The 15531-nt window shown below is 42.6% G+C and overlaps 1 protein-coding gene across 2 annotated transcripts in view; it reads left to right on the top strand.

Moving 5' to 3' along the window:
• Positions 1 to 222: 222 nt before the first annotated feature.
• Positions 223 to 15531, top strand: part of NTN4 (netrin 4) — a 126653-nt gene continuing 111344 nt past the window's right edge. The window contains exons 1-2 of one of the 2 annotated variants that reach the window (XM_025926628.2): positions 223 to 964; positions 3784 to 4313. In XM_025926628.2, the coding sequence (XP_025782413.1) occupies positions 910 to 964; positions 3784 to 4313 (585 nt within the window). In that variant the 5' untranslated portion in view covers positions 223 to 909. Of the gene's footprint in view, positions 965 to 3783; positions 4314 to 15531 lie in introns of those variants that run through there. The other variant, XM_086712606.1, reaches the window with a different exon arrangement.

The raw sequence follows: 15531 nt of genomic DNA on the forward strand, positions 1-15531 counted from the left end.
GGGAGTCAACTGCTCTCTGGAATGTTCCGGGAGAAGGTGGGAGACTGCTTCCCAGAAGAGGCCTGTGGGTGCTGGAGGGCACCAGGGGGGTCACGCAGGGAGCTACAGGGAGAGCGCCGGGAGGGGCACGAGGAAAGCTAGGGGCCGAGGTGACCCGTGCGCGTGGGGGCTAAGGCGGGCGGGATGAGCTGGTAGGAGGCTGCGGGGGCGGCCCGTTGGGCCAGGGGACCCCCTCCCCGGGCGGCGGCGGCGGCGGCGGCGGCGGCGGCGGCGGCGGCGACCCGGCAGCGCAGGCTGCACCGCCCCGGCTGTCAAGCGAGCGCGGGGGGCGGGCAGGAGGAAGGGGTGGAGGTGCAAGGGGAGGAGGGCTGGCACCGGAGCGCCGCGGTGTCGGTGCAATAAAAATGCATCCCATGGAACTGCCCATGGAGAAGGACGGGACCGAGGCGCAGCAGCAAGAGGAGGTGGTAAAAGCGGCGGAGGACGGCCGGGAGGCAGCAGCGGCGGCGGCGGCGGCAGCGGCGGCGGCGGCGGCCGGGAAGTGAAAGGTCTCGCAAAGTTCAGCGGCTGCTGCGGGTGCTGAGCCCCGGGCTAGCGGCGGAGGAGCCCGCGGGACCGCTCCGCAGGGGCAGCGCGGCCAGGCCGGCTATGGTCCGGGGGCTCCCGTCGCCCCCGAGGTGCCCGGGCCCCTCCAGGCCGGTGTGCGAGGGTCACCCTACCGCCTGGCGCGGCCCCGGCCCGCGGCTCCCAGCCGCCGGCGCCCGCTGACCGAGCCTGGAGCCCCAGGAGGGGGAAGAAATAAAGAGCCCCAGTTCTTCCTGAGGACTGTTGGCGCTTCATCCCACAGCCGAGAGGGCTCAGCTCCCTCCCGCACCCGCCCGGCCCCGGTCCTCCCGGCTCCTCCCGGCCATGGGGAGCTGCGCGCGGCTGCTGCTGCTCTGGGGCTGCTCCGCGGTGGCCGCAGGTGGGTGGTGACGCTGCAGGGCCCCCACCCTCCTTCCCTCGCTCTTTCTGTTCCCCACCTCGGGACTCGGGGGTGCAGGGTAGTGCGGGCTGGGAGCGCCAAGCTCGGCTCCCGAGGATGAAATGAGTGGCCATGTTCCGCCTCTTTTCCCTGGGTCTCCACAGTTTAAAATACTATTGATTTTTTTGCAACTGCGATACACATGCCCTTGGCTAACCCGATATCCTGGGTACGCCCTGCCGGAGATACCACGGCCTTGGTTTCTTTCTCGGTTTGGGCTTGTAAAAAACTGCCTTTCCACTTTGTGAGGGAACAAAGGACCAAGCTCGCCATCCCCCGGCACTTCATGGCCTGAGGAATGATGGGGAGGGATGGCCCAGCGACCCTGGGCGCGCGTGGGCCGCGGCCGCCCTCTGGGTGAGAGCTAACCCTGAGGTCCCTGGCCTCACGCTGGGCACTAGGGAACCAGGTAGGGACACCTGGGCGGGGTGTGTGCCCTTTCACAGTGGCAGTGGCTGGAACGCACTGAGACGCCGGGCTGGGGAGATAGGTGGTGACTGCCCTGGGTTGAACGGAGCTGGCTGGCCGCCCCTGGGGAATTGGTACCCTGGCTGAGGCTCCGTGGGAGGTCGGAGGCGGGTCTGCTCCTAGTCTCGGTAACTGGATGACCTGCAGAGGCGTCGTCAGAGGCTCTCTCTCCTATTCCCATCCCGGCTTTCCTGGGCTGCCTTTGGCCACCGGTTCCTAGCGCGCCGTTTCTAAATTCGGGAGCCTCTTCCGTTCCTCTCCCTCCCCTGTACGGGTCACCTGGTTTCCAGTTAGGGGTTAGCTCAGCTCAGGGTGTGAGGAGGAAAGAAAGTGAGGGACTCTTCAGCCATCCAGTCTCTCAAACGTTTCTCATTCGCTCTAGAAAGGGGAGTGTGGGCTGGAGGGACCGACTGGTGGGTAGAGAGCATCGGCGCACTTGTACCTTCCCTAAGGCTTCTTCTCCTCTGCCCCCAGAGACGCTGGCACACAGTTAAAAAAAAAAAAAAAAAAGTTTTAGAATCTTCACCCCAAATCAGTGTGACTCAGAGGAGCATCCTTGCTATACTTGATTTCTTTAGGGATATCGAAGTATTTTTGTCCACCCAATATCTGGCTCCAATCTTTTCTGTACTTATTAGTTCTGAGGCGTTTAAAAGTATTCAATACTTCCCCGAGGAGCCATTAAAGGTCTAAGGTTTTACTTGAATTCTTACGAGTACAGGAATACGCGTGCACCCCTGCCTGCACTTAACACGTGCTCCCCCGACCACAAAGTGAACTTTATTGAACCTTTCCCTTTTCAAACCATGTTATGGCAAAAACATGCAAGCAATCAAGAGGTTGTAAATAAATATCACAAGGCAAGTGTTTCAAGTCAAAAATACTTGTACGGGCAGTATATGATTTTCCCCGAAATGCTTTACAGGTGAGTCATAGCACACTGTGTGTTTGGGTGATCCTGGCCACAAGCAACTGTTGCCCAGCTAATCAGAACAGTGGCAAGCAGAGTCTAGGCATAATGCACATTTGAATTTGACATTTAAAACATATGCCTAAGGAAGCCCTTTCCTTTGGTTGCAGAGGTTATGTGGGGCTGGTGGTTGTCAGCATGTGAAATGTCTCTGTTTTAGTCTAAGCTGTCAATTGGCTTCTCCAACAGTACAGTGACAATAGTTCGGAGGTGCTCTCTCTTAAGTAGCAGAAACATTCAATTAGCCAGAATTTAGGGTTTAACGTCCTTTTCCTTCTTTCCTTCTCTGTTTTAACTTTTAAAATAGATGATTTTGCTTAAGGTAGTCATAATTAAAATGACAAACCCAAATTAAAGGATTAAAATATGTAGTCAGGATGTTAATAAGTGGATAATGTTTATCATTTTAAGTAATTTTGAAACATTAAAGTCTGTTGGACCTTTGTTTGGGTGGAAGCACATGTTTCTTTAAGAAGGTGTTTTAGTTCACAGATAATGTTTAAAGGTGCTGTTAGTGGCGGCCAGACTGTACGCATTCTCCTGTTAAGCAAACAGGCAACGACTATATAACCTGTCATAGGTTGCAGCACTCAAGAGGCAGAGAGCATGTCAAATAGGCCTTTCTGCCATTTGGCAGTTGAGAGAGGTTTTTTTTCCCTTAGTTATATTTACTAAATATTAAAAATAGATATTATGCATCTGAGCTTCAGTGATGTCTAGCTTTGCTACCCGAAGTGAGATCCCGTTGGATATGGATTAAGTATCTCCTATTGCTTTTCCTAGGGAATTGGCTCCCTCACATTTTTGGCTTAAAAATATAATAGGATTCTATATTTCCTCCTTAATGTCTTCTAATAAGCATGTTAGATAATGCTAAGGACTTAAATTATATTTTAAAGACTAAATTGGGTGATCTTAAACACACTATTGTTTTTTGGTATTATTTAAGTCATGGCTTCAAAACAAAGAAGTGTGTTTCGAATATAGAGAACATTTAGAAAGCAAAGTACTTAAAAGGTTGAGGCCCATTTTTTCCCCCAGTGTTTCCATTTCTCTTCCCTTTGCCCTTTATCTGAAATGATTTTTCCCTTTTATGTGAATTTTATAACCAAACATGAAATGTGTGCACACACACATGCACACTCACATGCTTGTATGTATCAATCCAGAACCGTATCCATGCCCAAATTTGGTAGAATTTCCTCTTTACCAAAAGTCTTAAGCTCTTTGGGGGTAACTTGACTGTCGAAGACAGACTAGGGTGACAGAAGAGCTTTCCAGATGGGTTTGTCTTGAATAACATATGCTTTCCCTTCCCTAGGACTGAGTGGAGTAGCTGGAGTGAGTTCCCGCTGTGAAAAAGCCTGCAACCCTCGGATGGGAAATTTGGCTTTAGGGAGAAAACTCTGGGCAGACACCACCTGCGGTCAGAACGCCACTGAGCTGTACTGCTCCTACAGTGAGAACGCTGATCTGACTTGTCGGCAGCCCAAATGTGACAAATGCAATGCTGCCCAGCCTCACGTGGCTCACCTGCCAGCTGCCATGGCAGACTCATCCTTCAGGTTCCCTCGCACGTGGTGGCAGTCCGCTGAGGATGTGCACAGAGAAAAAATCCAGTTAGACCTGGAAGCCGAATTCTACTTCACTCATCTCATTATGGTGTTCAAGTCCCCCAGGCCAGCAGCCATGGTGCTGGACCGCTCCCAGGACTTTGGGAAGACGTGGAAGCCTTACAAGTACTTTGCAACGAACTGCTCGGCTACATTTGGCTTGGAAGATGATGTTGTCAAGAAGGGAGCGATTTGCACTTCGAGATACTCCAATCCCTTTCCGTGCACTGGAGGAGAGGTAAGAGCACATGTTTAACTCTACACTGTAAGTAAGGTAGAAAAATGTTACCAGCCCACATTTTTTTTAAAGCATGAAGGTATACTTGTAGCAACATGAATGAAATTAGAATTTTTCATGAGCTTTATTTGTCATAAATTATTTCTCACCCTTAGATATGGACGTGTAGTCATTTTCAAGCAGGTTGGCCACTGGCTGGGTTTAAGGTGGAATTCTAAGGTTTTAATTTTTTTTAATTTGAAGAAAGCGTAGACACACAACATCCTCACTTGATCTTAGAGGTTTGAAAGGCTAATAATTTCTTCAGTTAGCGGGTCTACTTACTGTGCTTCTGAAGGGGCAAGAGTTACTGAGACTGCCTGTTCCTGGAGTCCACACATGCTAGTATCTTCCTGTTAACATAAATAGGAAGTAAATAAAAATAAAGCCAAGGGAGAAAAAAAATCTGTTTGTCAGGATACTTTTGTATAACAAGAGTTTTATTGGTAAGATTACAAGAGTGTATAGTAAACAAATGAAGGTAGTTTCTTTTGAGATATAAAAGTTCTTTTTGGACTCAAAACCGTCTCAGTCTCATTTTGCAAAACAGCTTCCTTAGCTACTAGTCCAATTTCTGTATAGAATGTTTTCTCCTTTTTTCATATTTCCCCTTCCCTAAAGGGGAAACAAGTCTTTTTAATAAGATATACCTAGGTATATATGGATATACCTGGGAAGTTTCCCACCCCCGTTCCCCAGAGCATTATGAAAACATTTAGAGAACACTAAGTTAAGTGAAAACAAATTAAGAGCATAAAATACCTTCATGAGATCAAGAAATATTGATTCAGGGGCACCTGGATGGCTTATTCAGTTGAGCATCGACTCTTAACTCTTGATTTCAGTTCAGGGCATGGTCTGTCAGTTCCTGGGTTCTAGCCTCACATTGCACTCTGTGCTGACACTGCCGAACTTGCTTAGGATTCTCCCTCTCCCTCTCTCCCTGCCCATCCCCCCCTTAATTAAAAAAAAAAACAAAAACAAACAAAAAAAAAAACCCCATGATGCTTCGTTTTTTTTAAAAAAAAAGAAAGACATATTGATTCAGAGTGGTGTCTGGCTGGTTCAGTAGGTAGCACTCACTCAGGGTCATGAGTTCAAGCCTCACATTGGGTGTAAAGTTTACTTAAAAACTAAAATTAAAATAAAATAAAATTTAATTTAATTTTTAAAATATTGATTCAGAAAAAAGAGAAGAGAGAATATAATCTTTATAATTCTGGTACATATCATGAACACACAGACTAAATAAGTGGTTCTCAACTAGGGGTGATTTTGCCACTACCACCCCCCCACCAAGCCCCCTCCCAGGGGACATTTGGCAATGTCTGAAGACATTTTTGCTGCAGGGAGGGACACTTACTGGCATGTAGTGGGTGAAGGAAAGGGATGCTGCTACACCTCCTATAGTGCACAAGATAGCACCCCACTCCCACTCCTGACAAAGAATTCTTAGCCCAAAATGTTAATAGCACCAAGGCTGAGGAAGCCTGGACTGGGTGTGAGGCATATGTCCCATGCCTGTAGTACTAATGGCTACAAATACTAAGATAAGCTGCCTTCTAGCAGTCCTTTGTATTACTATTCACAGACTTCCCAGATGATTGCACTTAGTGAACATTTTGTGAGCCCCTACTATGTGCCAGGCACTGTAGTCAGTGCCAGTAATCCTGCCTTTGGTTTGGGGAAAGGGTTGCTTGTGAGGGGCCTAATGAAAAAGCAGGTTTGAGAATTTCTTCTTCCTATTACCATAGACACCTATGGACTTTTGCCTTATTATCCACCTCCTTCTTCTGTGTGCTCCCTGCAGACCAGGCCCCGTGCTGCTGGCAGGGGAACCAAGTGGGATGTGGCACAAATAGCCTACAGACTGTGTTTCATTCTTCTTCTTGGTCTCTAAAGCTGGCTTCATATTGTAAACTCGTGTGCACCCTGTCATGATGGACATTTTTAAAGATACCAGACAGGAAAGAAACAGATAAGTTAGACTCATTGTTTTCTTATGTGGAGAACACTTTGTGTTGCAAACAAATGAATGGCTTTGGAAGTGATCCACATGCTCATATCAGTTCCCTACATCTCAGTGCTACTGGGCCATGTGTACCTAGGAAGTAGCAAAAATACGGTTTCAGTAACCAGATGGCAGGCATGCTTGCTTAGCAAATATCACATTAACCGTATTATAATGGCCCAGCAATTACTTAGCGATGACTAAAGTAACATTTATTTAACTTACAGTGGAAGCAAAATCTTCTTTAAAGCCAAACTACTTATTGTCATCAATGGTTATTACATCAAATTTCAAGCAGAGAGAGACTAAAATTTACGTTAGATATTTCACCTTTGATCTCCAGTTTTAGTCACCTTTATATCCAGTTAAAAATTGGGGGGTCGGGGCACTTGCGTGGCTCATTTGGTTAAGTGTCCAACCTTATTTCAGCTGAAGTCATGATCTCACGGTTCATGGGATCAAGCTGCACATGGGGCTCTGTGCTGACAGCTCAGATCCTGCTTGAGATTCTCTCTCTCTCCCTCTTTCTCTGTCCCTCCTTGGCATGCTCTCTCTTCCTCTCAAAATAAATAAATAAACATTAAAAAACTTCTTAAAGTTGTTTTTCATTGTAGCTGTTATTTCAGCAGACTTGTAATTCAATGGCAAGAAAAAAAATCAAGGACCATCTGGTTCCCCCTAGAGTGTTTTTGCATATATACTCTAAACCATCATAGAATTTCTTCCTTTCAGAGCACAGGTTTGGGAATGAATCTTTGCCTCCTGAGTTAGAGAGTAGAAGAGAGTCTTCTTCAAAGACAAGGATCAGAGGATGCTTGCCTGGGACTGATTACTGCCTACTTCTCCTGTGTTGCTTTGGAATATAAGTTAGTACTGAGCTACAAATTAATTTTGCAGTACAACTCTACATCCCCAATCTCTATCTTTGGAAACTGGCTGATCAGAAAAATAAGCCAATTAACGTGGGGTCAAATAAGTAGTCTTAAATTTCATTTATTGCTTATTTATAATATTATTATAGACCTGGATCTTCCTCCAATCAATATAAGACTTCTGAGGACTTCTCAAGGTATTTTCCTACTACTCAAACTAACATAAATATATCCCAGACTTATTTTTTTCTATTACTCATTCTTCCTTGGGATTTTAGGGCCTTAGACCTGTAGCTTCATGTTTAAGAAGTCAGATACCTCCATCTTTGGAGTTGAAGGCACCAGTCATCTGAAAGAGGGCTGTTAAAAACATAGGCCCCAAAAGCCACCCATAAGAATACTCTTTAATTTAAGTTAAATCAAAGTTAAATCTGCTACACAGCAACTTCCTAAGTTGGTCAGCAGTTACAATGACTGGTTATCTGAAAATGTGTGTCCTTTTCAGGAGAGGAGATTAAGGCTCAGAGGTGATTTACCCAACAACAGTGCATAGTTAGTTATATGGCAGAGGCAGGACTAAATCATGAGTCTTCTGACTGTAAGTCTAGTGTTTGTTCCACAAAACTATGTTTTCTCTTCATTATTGACCCCCAAGAACTGCTTGCAGAGAGATGTGTGCATATCTCTCTTCTCTCGCACTCTCTCACAACCATTTGCTATTCATTTGGATGTGACATGAAGGTTAAAAAGGCATTGCCAAACAGCTTTCTCCTGAGCAGGAATGTCCTCTGAGATGTCAGCAGTGTTTTGGGAATAAAAAGGTTCCATATCTAAACTAGGTTGGGAAACATTGGGGTTAACAAAATTAACATCTATAAATACATAAATGTTCTCATTAATGTTCTGTATCCTCAAGTGGGAAATGTAGGATGTGACATTCCCAAACTTATCTGTCCATGGAACCCTCTTTCTGCAGAACTCCAATTACTAGCTTTTGGAACCCCAGAGATCCACAGAGCACAAGTTGGAAAATGCTGGTTTGGAGGTATTAAGTGCTCCCAAAATCCCGGTAAAAGGCACAGATGGGGGAGATGTTGTTCAAGGGGTACAAAGTTTCAGTTATGCAAGATGAATAAATTCTGGAGATCTACTGTACAGCAACATGACTATAGTTAACAATACTTAGTTGTGTGCTTGTAATTCGCTAAGAGGGTGTATCTTAAGTGTTCTCACCATACACATGCAAAAAAGTGGTAACTGAGGTGATGGGTATGTTAATTAGCTTGAACATGGTGATTATTTCACAATGTATGTGTATATCAAATCATAAAATCATACTTCTTAAATACACACAATTCTCAATTTTCAAATATGCCTTGATAATTTTTAAAAAGGCACAGAGAGGCCTGATGCTTGGCATGGTTTGACATCAAGGCTCTATGTCTATTGGGGGTTTAATCTCCTATTTAGTTGTAGCAGCAGGTAATAATAACATTGAAGCTAAAGATGAGAGGTTGATTAGGCTTTTTTGGGATTCAAAGAAGCAGCCTCAGATCCCCTCTGGGTACAGAAAATGGAGGGAAGTGAGGAGATGTAGCAAGTCATTTTAGGTTCCAAACAATGAGGCCTCTTGGAACTGGAATTTCAGTTATCACTGTTTAGGAAATTCCAAGTGACCCCAAAGTACCTCTCAAGTGATGGAGTTATTATCTCCTTAGAAGTGAGCATTGCTGCCCTCTACTCTTTTAACTTACTGTTAGAAGCGCTCTATTCAAAATTGGATAGCAACCAACCAAGCCACACAAATTTTTTTTTCCTCCAGGGCATTATGATTATAAAACATTCAAAGGGAGGCAGTGGTACAGAGCAGAAGAAGACTGGTGAAGCACTATGGAAGGATTGTGTCAATCTTTTTTTTTTTTTTTAATTTTTTTTTTCAACGTTTTTTATTTATTTTTGGGACAGAGAGAGACAGAGCATGAACGGGGGAGGGGCAGAGAGAGAGGGAGACACAGAATCGGAAACAGGCTCCAGGCTCCGAGCCATCAGCCCAGAGCCCGACGCGGGGCTCGAATTCACGGACTGCGAGATCGTGACCTGGCTGAAGTCGGACGCTTAACCGACTGCGCCACCCAGGCGCCCCGATTGTGTCAATCTTACTTGCCTCTGTATCCCCAGCATTTAGCACATTGCTTGGATCATAGTAGGCATTCAATAAATCTGTGACTGCATAAATGAGCAGGAACAAATGAGTGATATGACTAGGAGAATATCCTTAAATGGCAGGAATTTAAGGGAGGAATGAATATAAGCCTTGCGTAGGGGATAAGATTCAGAAACCCTGGTTAACATGGAAAAGTTCAATTGGTAAAAATATGAGATTAAGTTGTGGTTGGAGAAAGGCAATTAATGATGGACCTTCAATAATATTTTTTCACCCATTTGTTCATCAAACAATTTGGGGGCTATTATATGTCTGATGCCATTCCAAGTGCTGGGGTATGGTGGTGGACCAAAGAGATAAAAGTCCTGGTCCCCATGAAGCTTAGGTGTTGGGGGAGGGGGATGGAGGGAGGATGGAGAACAAATACTTAAGTAAAATACACAGTATGTCAGAGTGTGATAAGTACCAAGGAGAAGATAAAACAGGGTAGAGGATGGGGAGTGCTAACCTGGAAGGCCTGCTCTTTTTGAAACAGGCTGAAGGAGTCGTGTTTGATGGAATAGTCAATGACAAGAACTCTGAGCTCCTGGCAAGTTTTCCTGAGTGAACAAAATCTGTAATGAAAGGTCCCATTTCTTTCAATCTGTAGATATGGACAAATGAAGTTGTGTATTAAAATGACAAACATTGGCAAAAATCCCTCTTGCTAGTGTTTCTTAGAATGAGAGCATTTGGAAAGGAACCTAAATGTCATCAATGGAAAAACACATGACTGATGAGTAATCTGAAGCCTAAAGAGAGTTACATGACTTGTCTGTAATTACTCAGCTGAAATCTGTGTTTCCTGACTTTTAGCCCTGTGCTGTTTCCACTATACTAGTTGGAAATTACTTTGTCCTGAGTTAGGTAGTGTGAAGGATACAAAAATGATATACATTCATTTCCTTCACAGTCCTTACAATCCACTGGGTAAGAGATCAAACATGATCATTAATGGACTGATTTACTAAATAGTATGAGATAGTGAATGATTAATTCCCAGATACGTTGTGCAAATAATATGCCTTTCAAAATCTGAGTATTCATTTATCTCTTTGAAGGATGTCTCTTTGGCCATTGAAAAGATTCTACTTCAATACCTTATGGTAAAGTCAGTATGGCACAAGGGTGCAGAAGATGGCAAATTGCTTAATCAGGTTTTTATAGATATTTACATTTATAATATGCTAAGCAATATTTAGATTTTTAGCTGAAAAGAGAAAGTAATACATGAGTTGGAATGTTTGCTAATCACTACTCTTTGGTTAGCTACTTATTTTCTTCAGTCACTGAAATCTGCATGTGACAGTTTTGCAGCAGCAATGGTCATGAGTCATGGTCGCAGCGAATGTCTACTGATGCCTTTCCGTGTGCCAGGCATTCTGCAGAATGCACCATATCCCTTAATCTCACAAGAACCCTGTTAGTTGGGTACTAGTATTAACCCCATTTTGCAGACAAAGAAATTGAGACTTAGTGAGTTAGTGTAACTTGGTCAGACTCAAATAAGAAGTGAACCAACCCATGCCAGAGCTGGGATTATTAGCTTACCTCAAAATTATTTAGATGATTAGGTTTTATTATAACTAAAAAAATTTTTTTAAGTAAACTAAAACTAAATTGCTCTAGTAATTATTAGGTATGATATACAACTTACAGTGTGATTGATAATTTGTAATATGGTACCATGAACTTTGCATAACAATTATTTTTTTTACATTAGATAGAAAAATTACATATAACAAGCAGACTGTCTGCACTTAAGGTTACCTAAGATCATTTTTTAAAATTTTATTTATTTATTTATTTATTTATTTATTTATTTATTTAGGTGCAAAAAGGTGTTTAAGCCTGGGTGGCTCAGTTGGTTAAGCATCAGACTCTTGGTTTTGGCTCAGGTCATGATCTCATGGTTAGTGAGTTCAAGCTATGAGTATGGAGCCTGCTTGGGATTCTCTCTCTCTCCCTGTCTCTTTCTCTGCCCCTTCCCACTCATGCTCACTCTCTGCCTCTCTCAAAATAAATAAACTCTAAAAAATAAATAAATAAAATAAAATAAGCTATATGGGAATGAGTACCATAGTTTTTTTCAGTACCATTTAATATACTTTTTATTTGATTGGTTGGTTTTGGGTGGTTTGTTTTTACCTAGCTAGTTACTGCTTTAAGTAATTTTTCTAACTAAAGTTAGTCATCCAATGTATTAATGTTTCGCTCTGAAGTATATTCTTAGCTATAATTTTGTTGAACTTCCTTGAAAATAAAATGTTGTATATATTTGTCTAGAGTGCTTCGATTATCCATACCCTTGGGGTACTCCCTTCCTGTAGGGGTGGGGCTAGAGATTAACAGCACTCTTCAAAAAAATAATGCCTTTAGTTTAAAGAAAATCCAGAGAGTAGTTGTTAATTAGAATTATTTAAAGAAGCTACATAAAAATTAAAACAAACCCAGAGATCAAATCAACTTTGATCAAATCAAACTTTGACTTATTGATTTCAAAGAGTAGACTTTTCCTCCAAAAATACCTCCTTTCTAGCTATTAAGAAAATCTGTTAGTATCTGTTTGCTTTGCATTTGTTCAATTAGATGGTTTAGCTTTGCCAATGTTTCATTAGAATATTCTGGAAATTTTGAGAAATCAGAATATAAAATGCTGAGTTAGTAATGAAGGATTCACACCGAAAAGTTAAGGCCAGACAATGAAGAGCAGAGGAACAGGCACCTGGAGGTCAGGTATATCTGGGCATACAAGAGGTGCTTCTGACCAAGGAATGGAGAACCCTAGAAACCAGAATGGTTGTATTAGGGACTGGGGCTTCTGGAAGATGAGGAACGTGCATCATGACAGAGAATAAAGAAGTTATTGCTTCTGATCAGTAATTAGAAGTATCTGAAAACTCAGTAATAAATGTATCCTCTCCTTCCGCTTCCCAACGCATGCACTCTGTGTCACTCATATGTAACTATAATATCATGTCCCCTATCTCTTCTACTCCTCTAGTGTTCACTTCTTGAGGAACTTTGTCCCATCTATCACTGTATATGCCCTGTGGCTCCCAGCCCCCCAACCTCTGTACCTGGCATATGTCTCTGCAAGGCCTAACTGTCCAAAACACATTTATTGAATTGAATCATATGAAAATAAATATATATAAAATAATAATACCATTTATTAACTATGTTGGATGCTACATATCTACTAAGTGCTGATCTTTTCAAAGTAGTCATGATTCATTCATTCTTTCTATGAGTATTTATAAAGTGTCTCCTATGTGCCAGGCACTATTTTAGGAGTTGGGAATACAGAGCAAAAAGTCAAAATTTCCTGTCATTGAGCTTACATTACAAATGTAAGGTGCTAAACAAGGTAAAGTATATAGAATGTTAGACAGTGATCATTTAAAGGAAAAAAAAAATAAACCAGGGGAAGGGGCTAGAAAGTGGGGAGGAGGTTTTTAATGTTTAGAAAGAACTCCCGGGGAGAGCCTCACTGAGACTTTTGAATAAGGACCTGAAGGAAAGCAGAAGTGAGCAGTGGACATATCCAGGGAAAGAGCAAAGGCCCCAAAGAAGTGTGCCCAATGCCATCAGGATAGTGAGGAGGCTGGCACTGAAGCAGAGGGATGGAGGTGCAGTATAGTATCAGAGGTCAGAGGTCAGAGAGATAATTAGAATGTGGGGCCTTGAAGTAGGTGTCAGGATGGCCCAAATTTACACCTAGATCAGTTAAAGCCTGTTAATTATTTTTGGTATCCCCTTTCATTCTCTAAGTAATCCCAGTTTGGGCTATATTTTAAGTCATTATTATAAAGTCATTGGTTTTTACTTTGAATGATATTGGAAGCCGTTGGAGGTTTTAAGCAGAGGGAAAAAATGATCAATTTATTTTTAATAGGATCACTTTGGCTTATGTGGATTTGTGGGGGTTTTTGTTTGTGTGGGTTTTTTTTGTTGTTGTTCTTATTGCTGATGTTTTGTTTTGCTTTGCTTATGTATTAAGAAAGACCAAAGAGGGATGCAAGGAGACTGGCTAGAATGCTGTTGTCATAATTGAGGCTGGGGCACCTGGGTGGCTCAGTCGGTTGAGCGTCCGACTTCGGCTCAGGTCATGATCTCATGGTTTGTGGGTTCGGGCCCACGTCGGGCTCTGTGCTCACAGCTTAGAGCCTGGAGCCTGCTTCGGATTCTGTGTCTCCCTCTCTCTCTGCTTCTCCCCTGCTCACACTCTGTCTCTCTCTCTCAAAGATAAATAAAGATTAAAAATAATTCAGGCTGGATCTGACAGTGCATGGACAGAGGAGAGCAATGGGAATGATGAAAGGTAGTTGAGTTCTGAATTGATTTTATGGCTACAGCCAACAGCATTTGCTGAGAAATTGGATGTAGTGTGTGGGAAAAAGAGAGAATTAAGGATGTTTTTAGCCTGATCACCTAGAAGAATAGAATAGCCATTTATTGAGGTGGAGGAGACTCTAGGGGAGCAGATTTGGAGAGGAGTGCCTGGAGCTCATTTCTGTACACATTACGTATGAGACATCCAAGTAGAGAAGATACTCAGTAGGCAGCTGGATCTGTGAGTTTAGAGTTCAGAGGTCTGGACTAAATGTATAAACTTGGGACTCATCAATATAGAGATGATATTTAAAACCATGAAACTGGATGAGATTGTCAGGGGAAGTGGGTGTGGCTGGAAAAGAGGAAAATCCAAGAACTGTACAGGGGAGGATCAAACTCAGTCCAACTGATGCTGCCATTACCAAAAAAACAAACCACTCTTGCCAAACCCGAGGTTTATATGAAAACCAGTCTTGCCAGTCTAGGGGTCCAATGGTTGTTTAATTAAGAAACAGCATTCGTCAAATAACATTGACTTTCACAGTCAGAACGGTGGGTGCAAATTCTAACGTGACTAGTGTGAGGGAAGGCATATGAGCTGCAACTCTGGGTTATCAAAAGACCAAAATGCATAGGGAAAAGGGAAAGTGCTGGCTGGATAATGAGTAATGATGGAAAAGGGAGAGGGAAGAATACTAACGGAGAAAGATACCTTTGAAAGTACCATGCTAAAAGAGAAATGTTGATCTTAGCGACCTTCAGATGTTAAGGGCCTCATATTCCATTGCATCTTGGTTTATCCAATTCTTCACCCTTTTCTGACTCAAAATTGCAGCTACCAGAGTGACTTTTTGGAATGATCATAAAAAAATATTTTTTGAATGTCCCTGGGCCATCACAGTTTTGGAAATGAAATTAAAATTTAGCACTGTACCCATTTTTTTTTCTACTTAGGGTGTTGTGAGATTTGGTTTGCAGAATGTGATGGAGGTCATCTACCCAAGGCATGGGAGCTATACAGTTATTCCCATTTAAGTACATATGTTTACATTGTCACAGTTTTTAAAATGTGTCATTAATGTTTTAATTAATGTTTAATTTTTTGTTAAGAAGGAAAAGAGAAAGACAACATTTAGAGATTATAGTAGAATGTGCCAGTTTCTGGACCAGGCATTTTGCATATATCTTTCTTTATCTCTAAGGAACAAGCTCTTTTGGCTTGGCTGGTTTGGCTTGTTAAGGAACAAACAAAACAAAACACCAACCCTCTTTCTATATCATATTTCTCTTCTCTCCCTAACCTTCCTGCAAATGATGCCTTTCTAGGCATCAGCTATGTTTGCTGATGTTACTTTACACTTCATAATTACAGTTTCTAAGACAATAAAATAATTGTGAGAAATATTCACATCCTTTCTACATGACATCATGTTCATTTGTGCTAACACTGTATCTTTTGGCTGCCACTGAACAGGGCTTCTAGATTTAAAATTAGATTGGAGAAAATGTAGTCACTCTTTTATATTGTTTAATCTCCATTAAGAATTATTGTTTCCTTTTATTCTAGCCAATCTGATCCTTCTGAAATCTTTGAGGTTTTAAATCAATTCCTCTTGTCAGTCAATGCTATCTTTCTCTCATATCCTATGTCCCAACAAATGGCCTCTGTCCCTATCTCCATATGAAAGCAAAGGTCAGTGGAGGACACTTAACACCAGTGATCTATCAGAAGAACCCAGGCACCTCACTCCCCAA

This window comes from Puma concolor, chromosome B4 (assembly GCF_028749965.1).
Source record: "Puma concolor isolate L17-30 chromosome B4, mPumCon1.1.hap2, whole genome shotgun sequence".
Classification (NCBI taxonomy): Eukaryota; Metazoa; Chordata; class Mammalia; order Carnivora; family Felidae; genus Puma; species Puma concolor.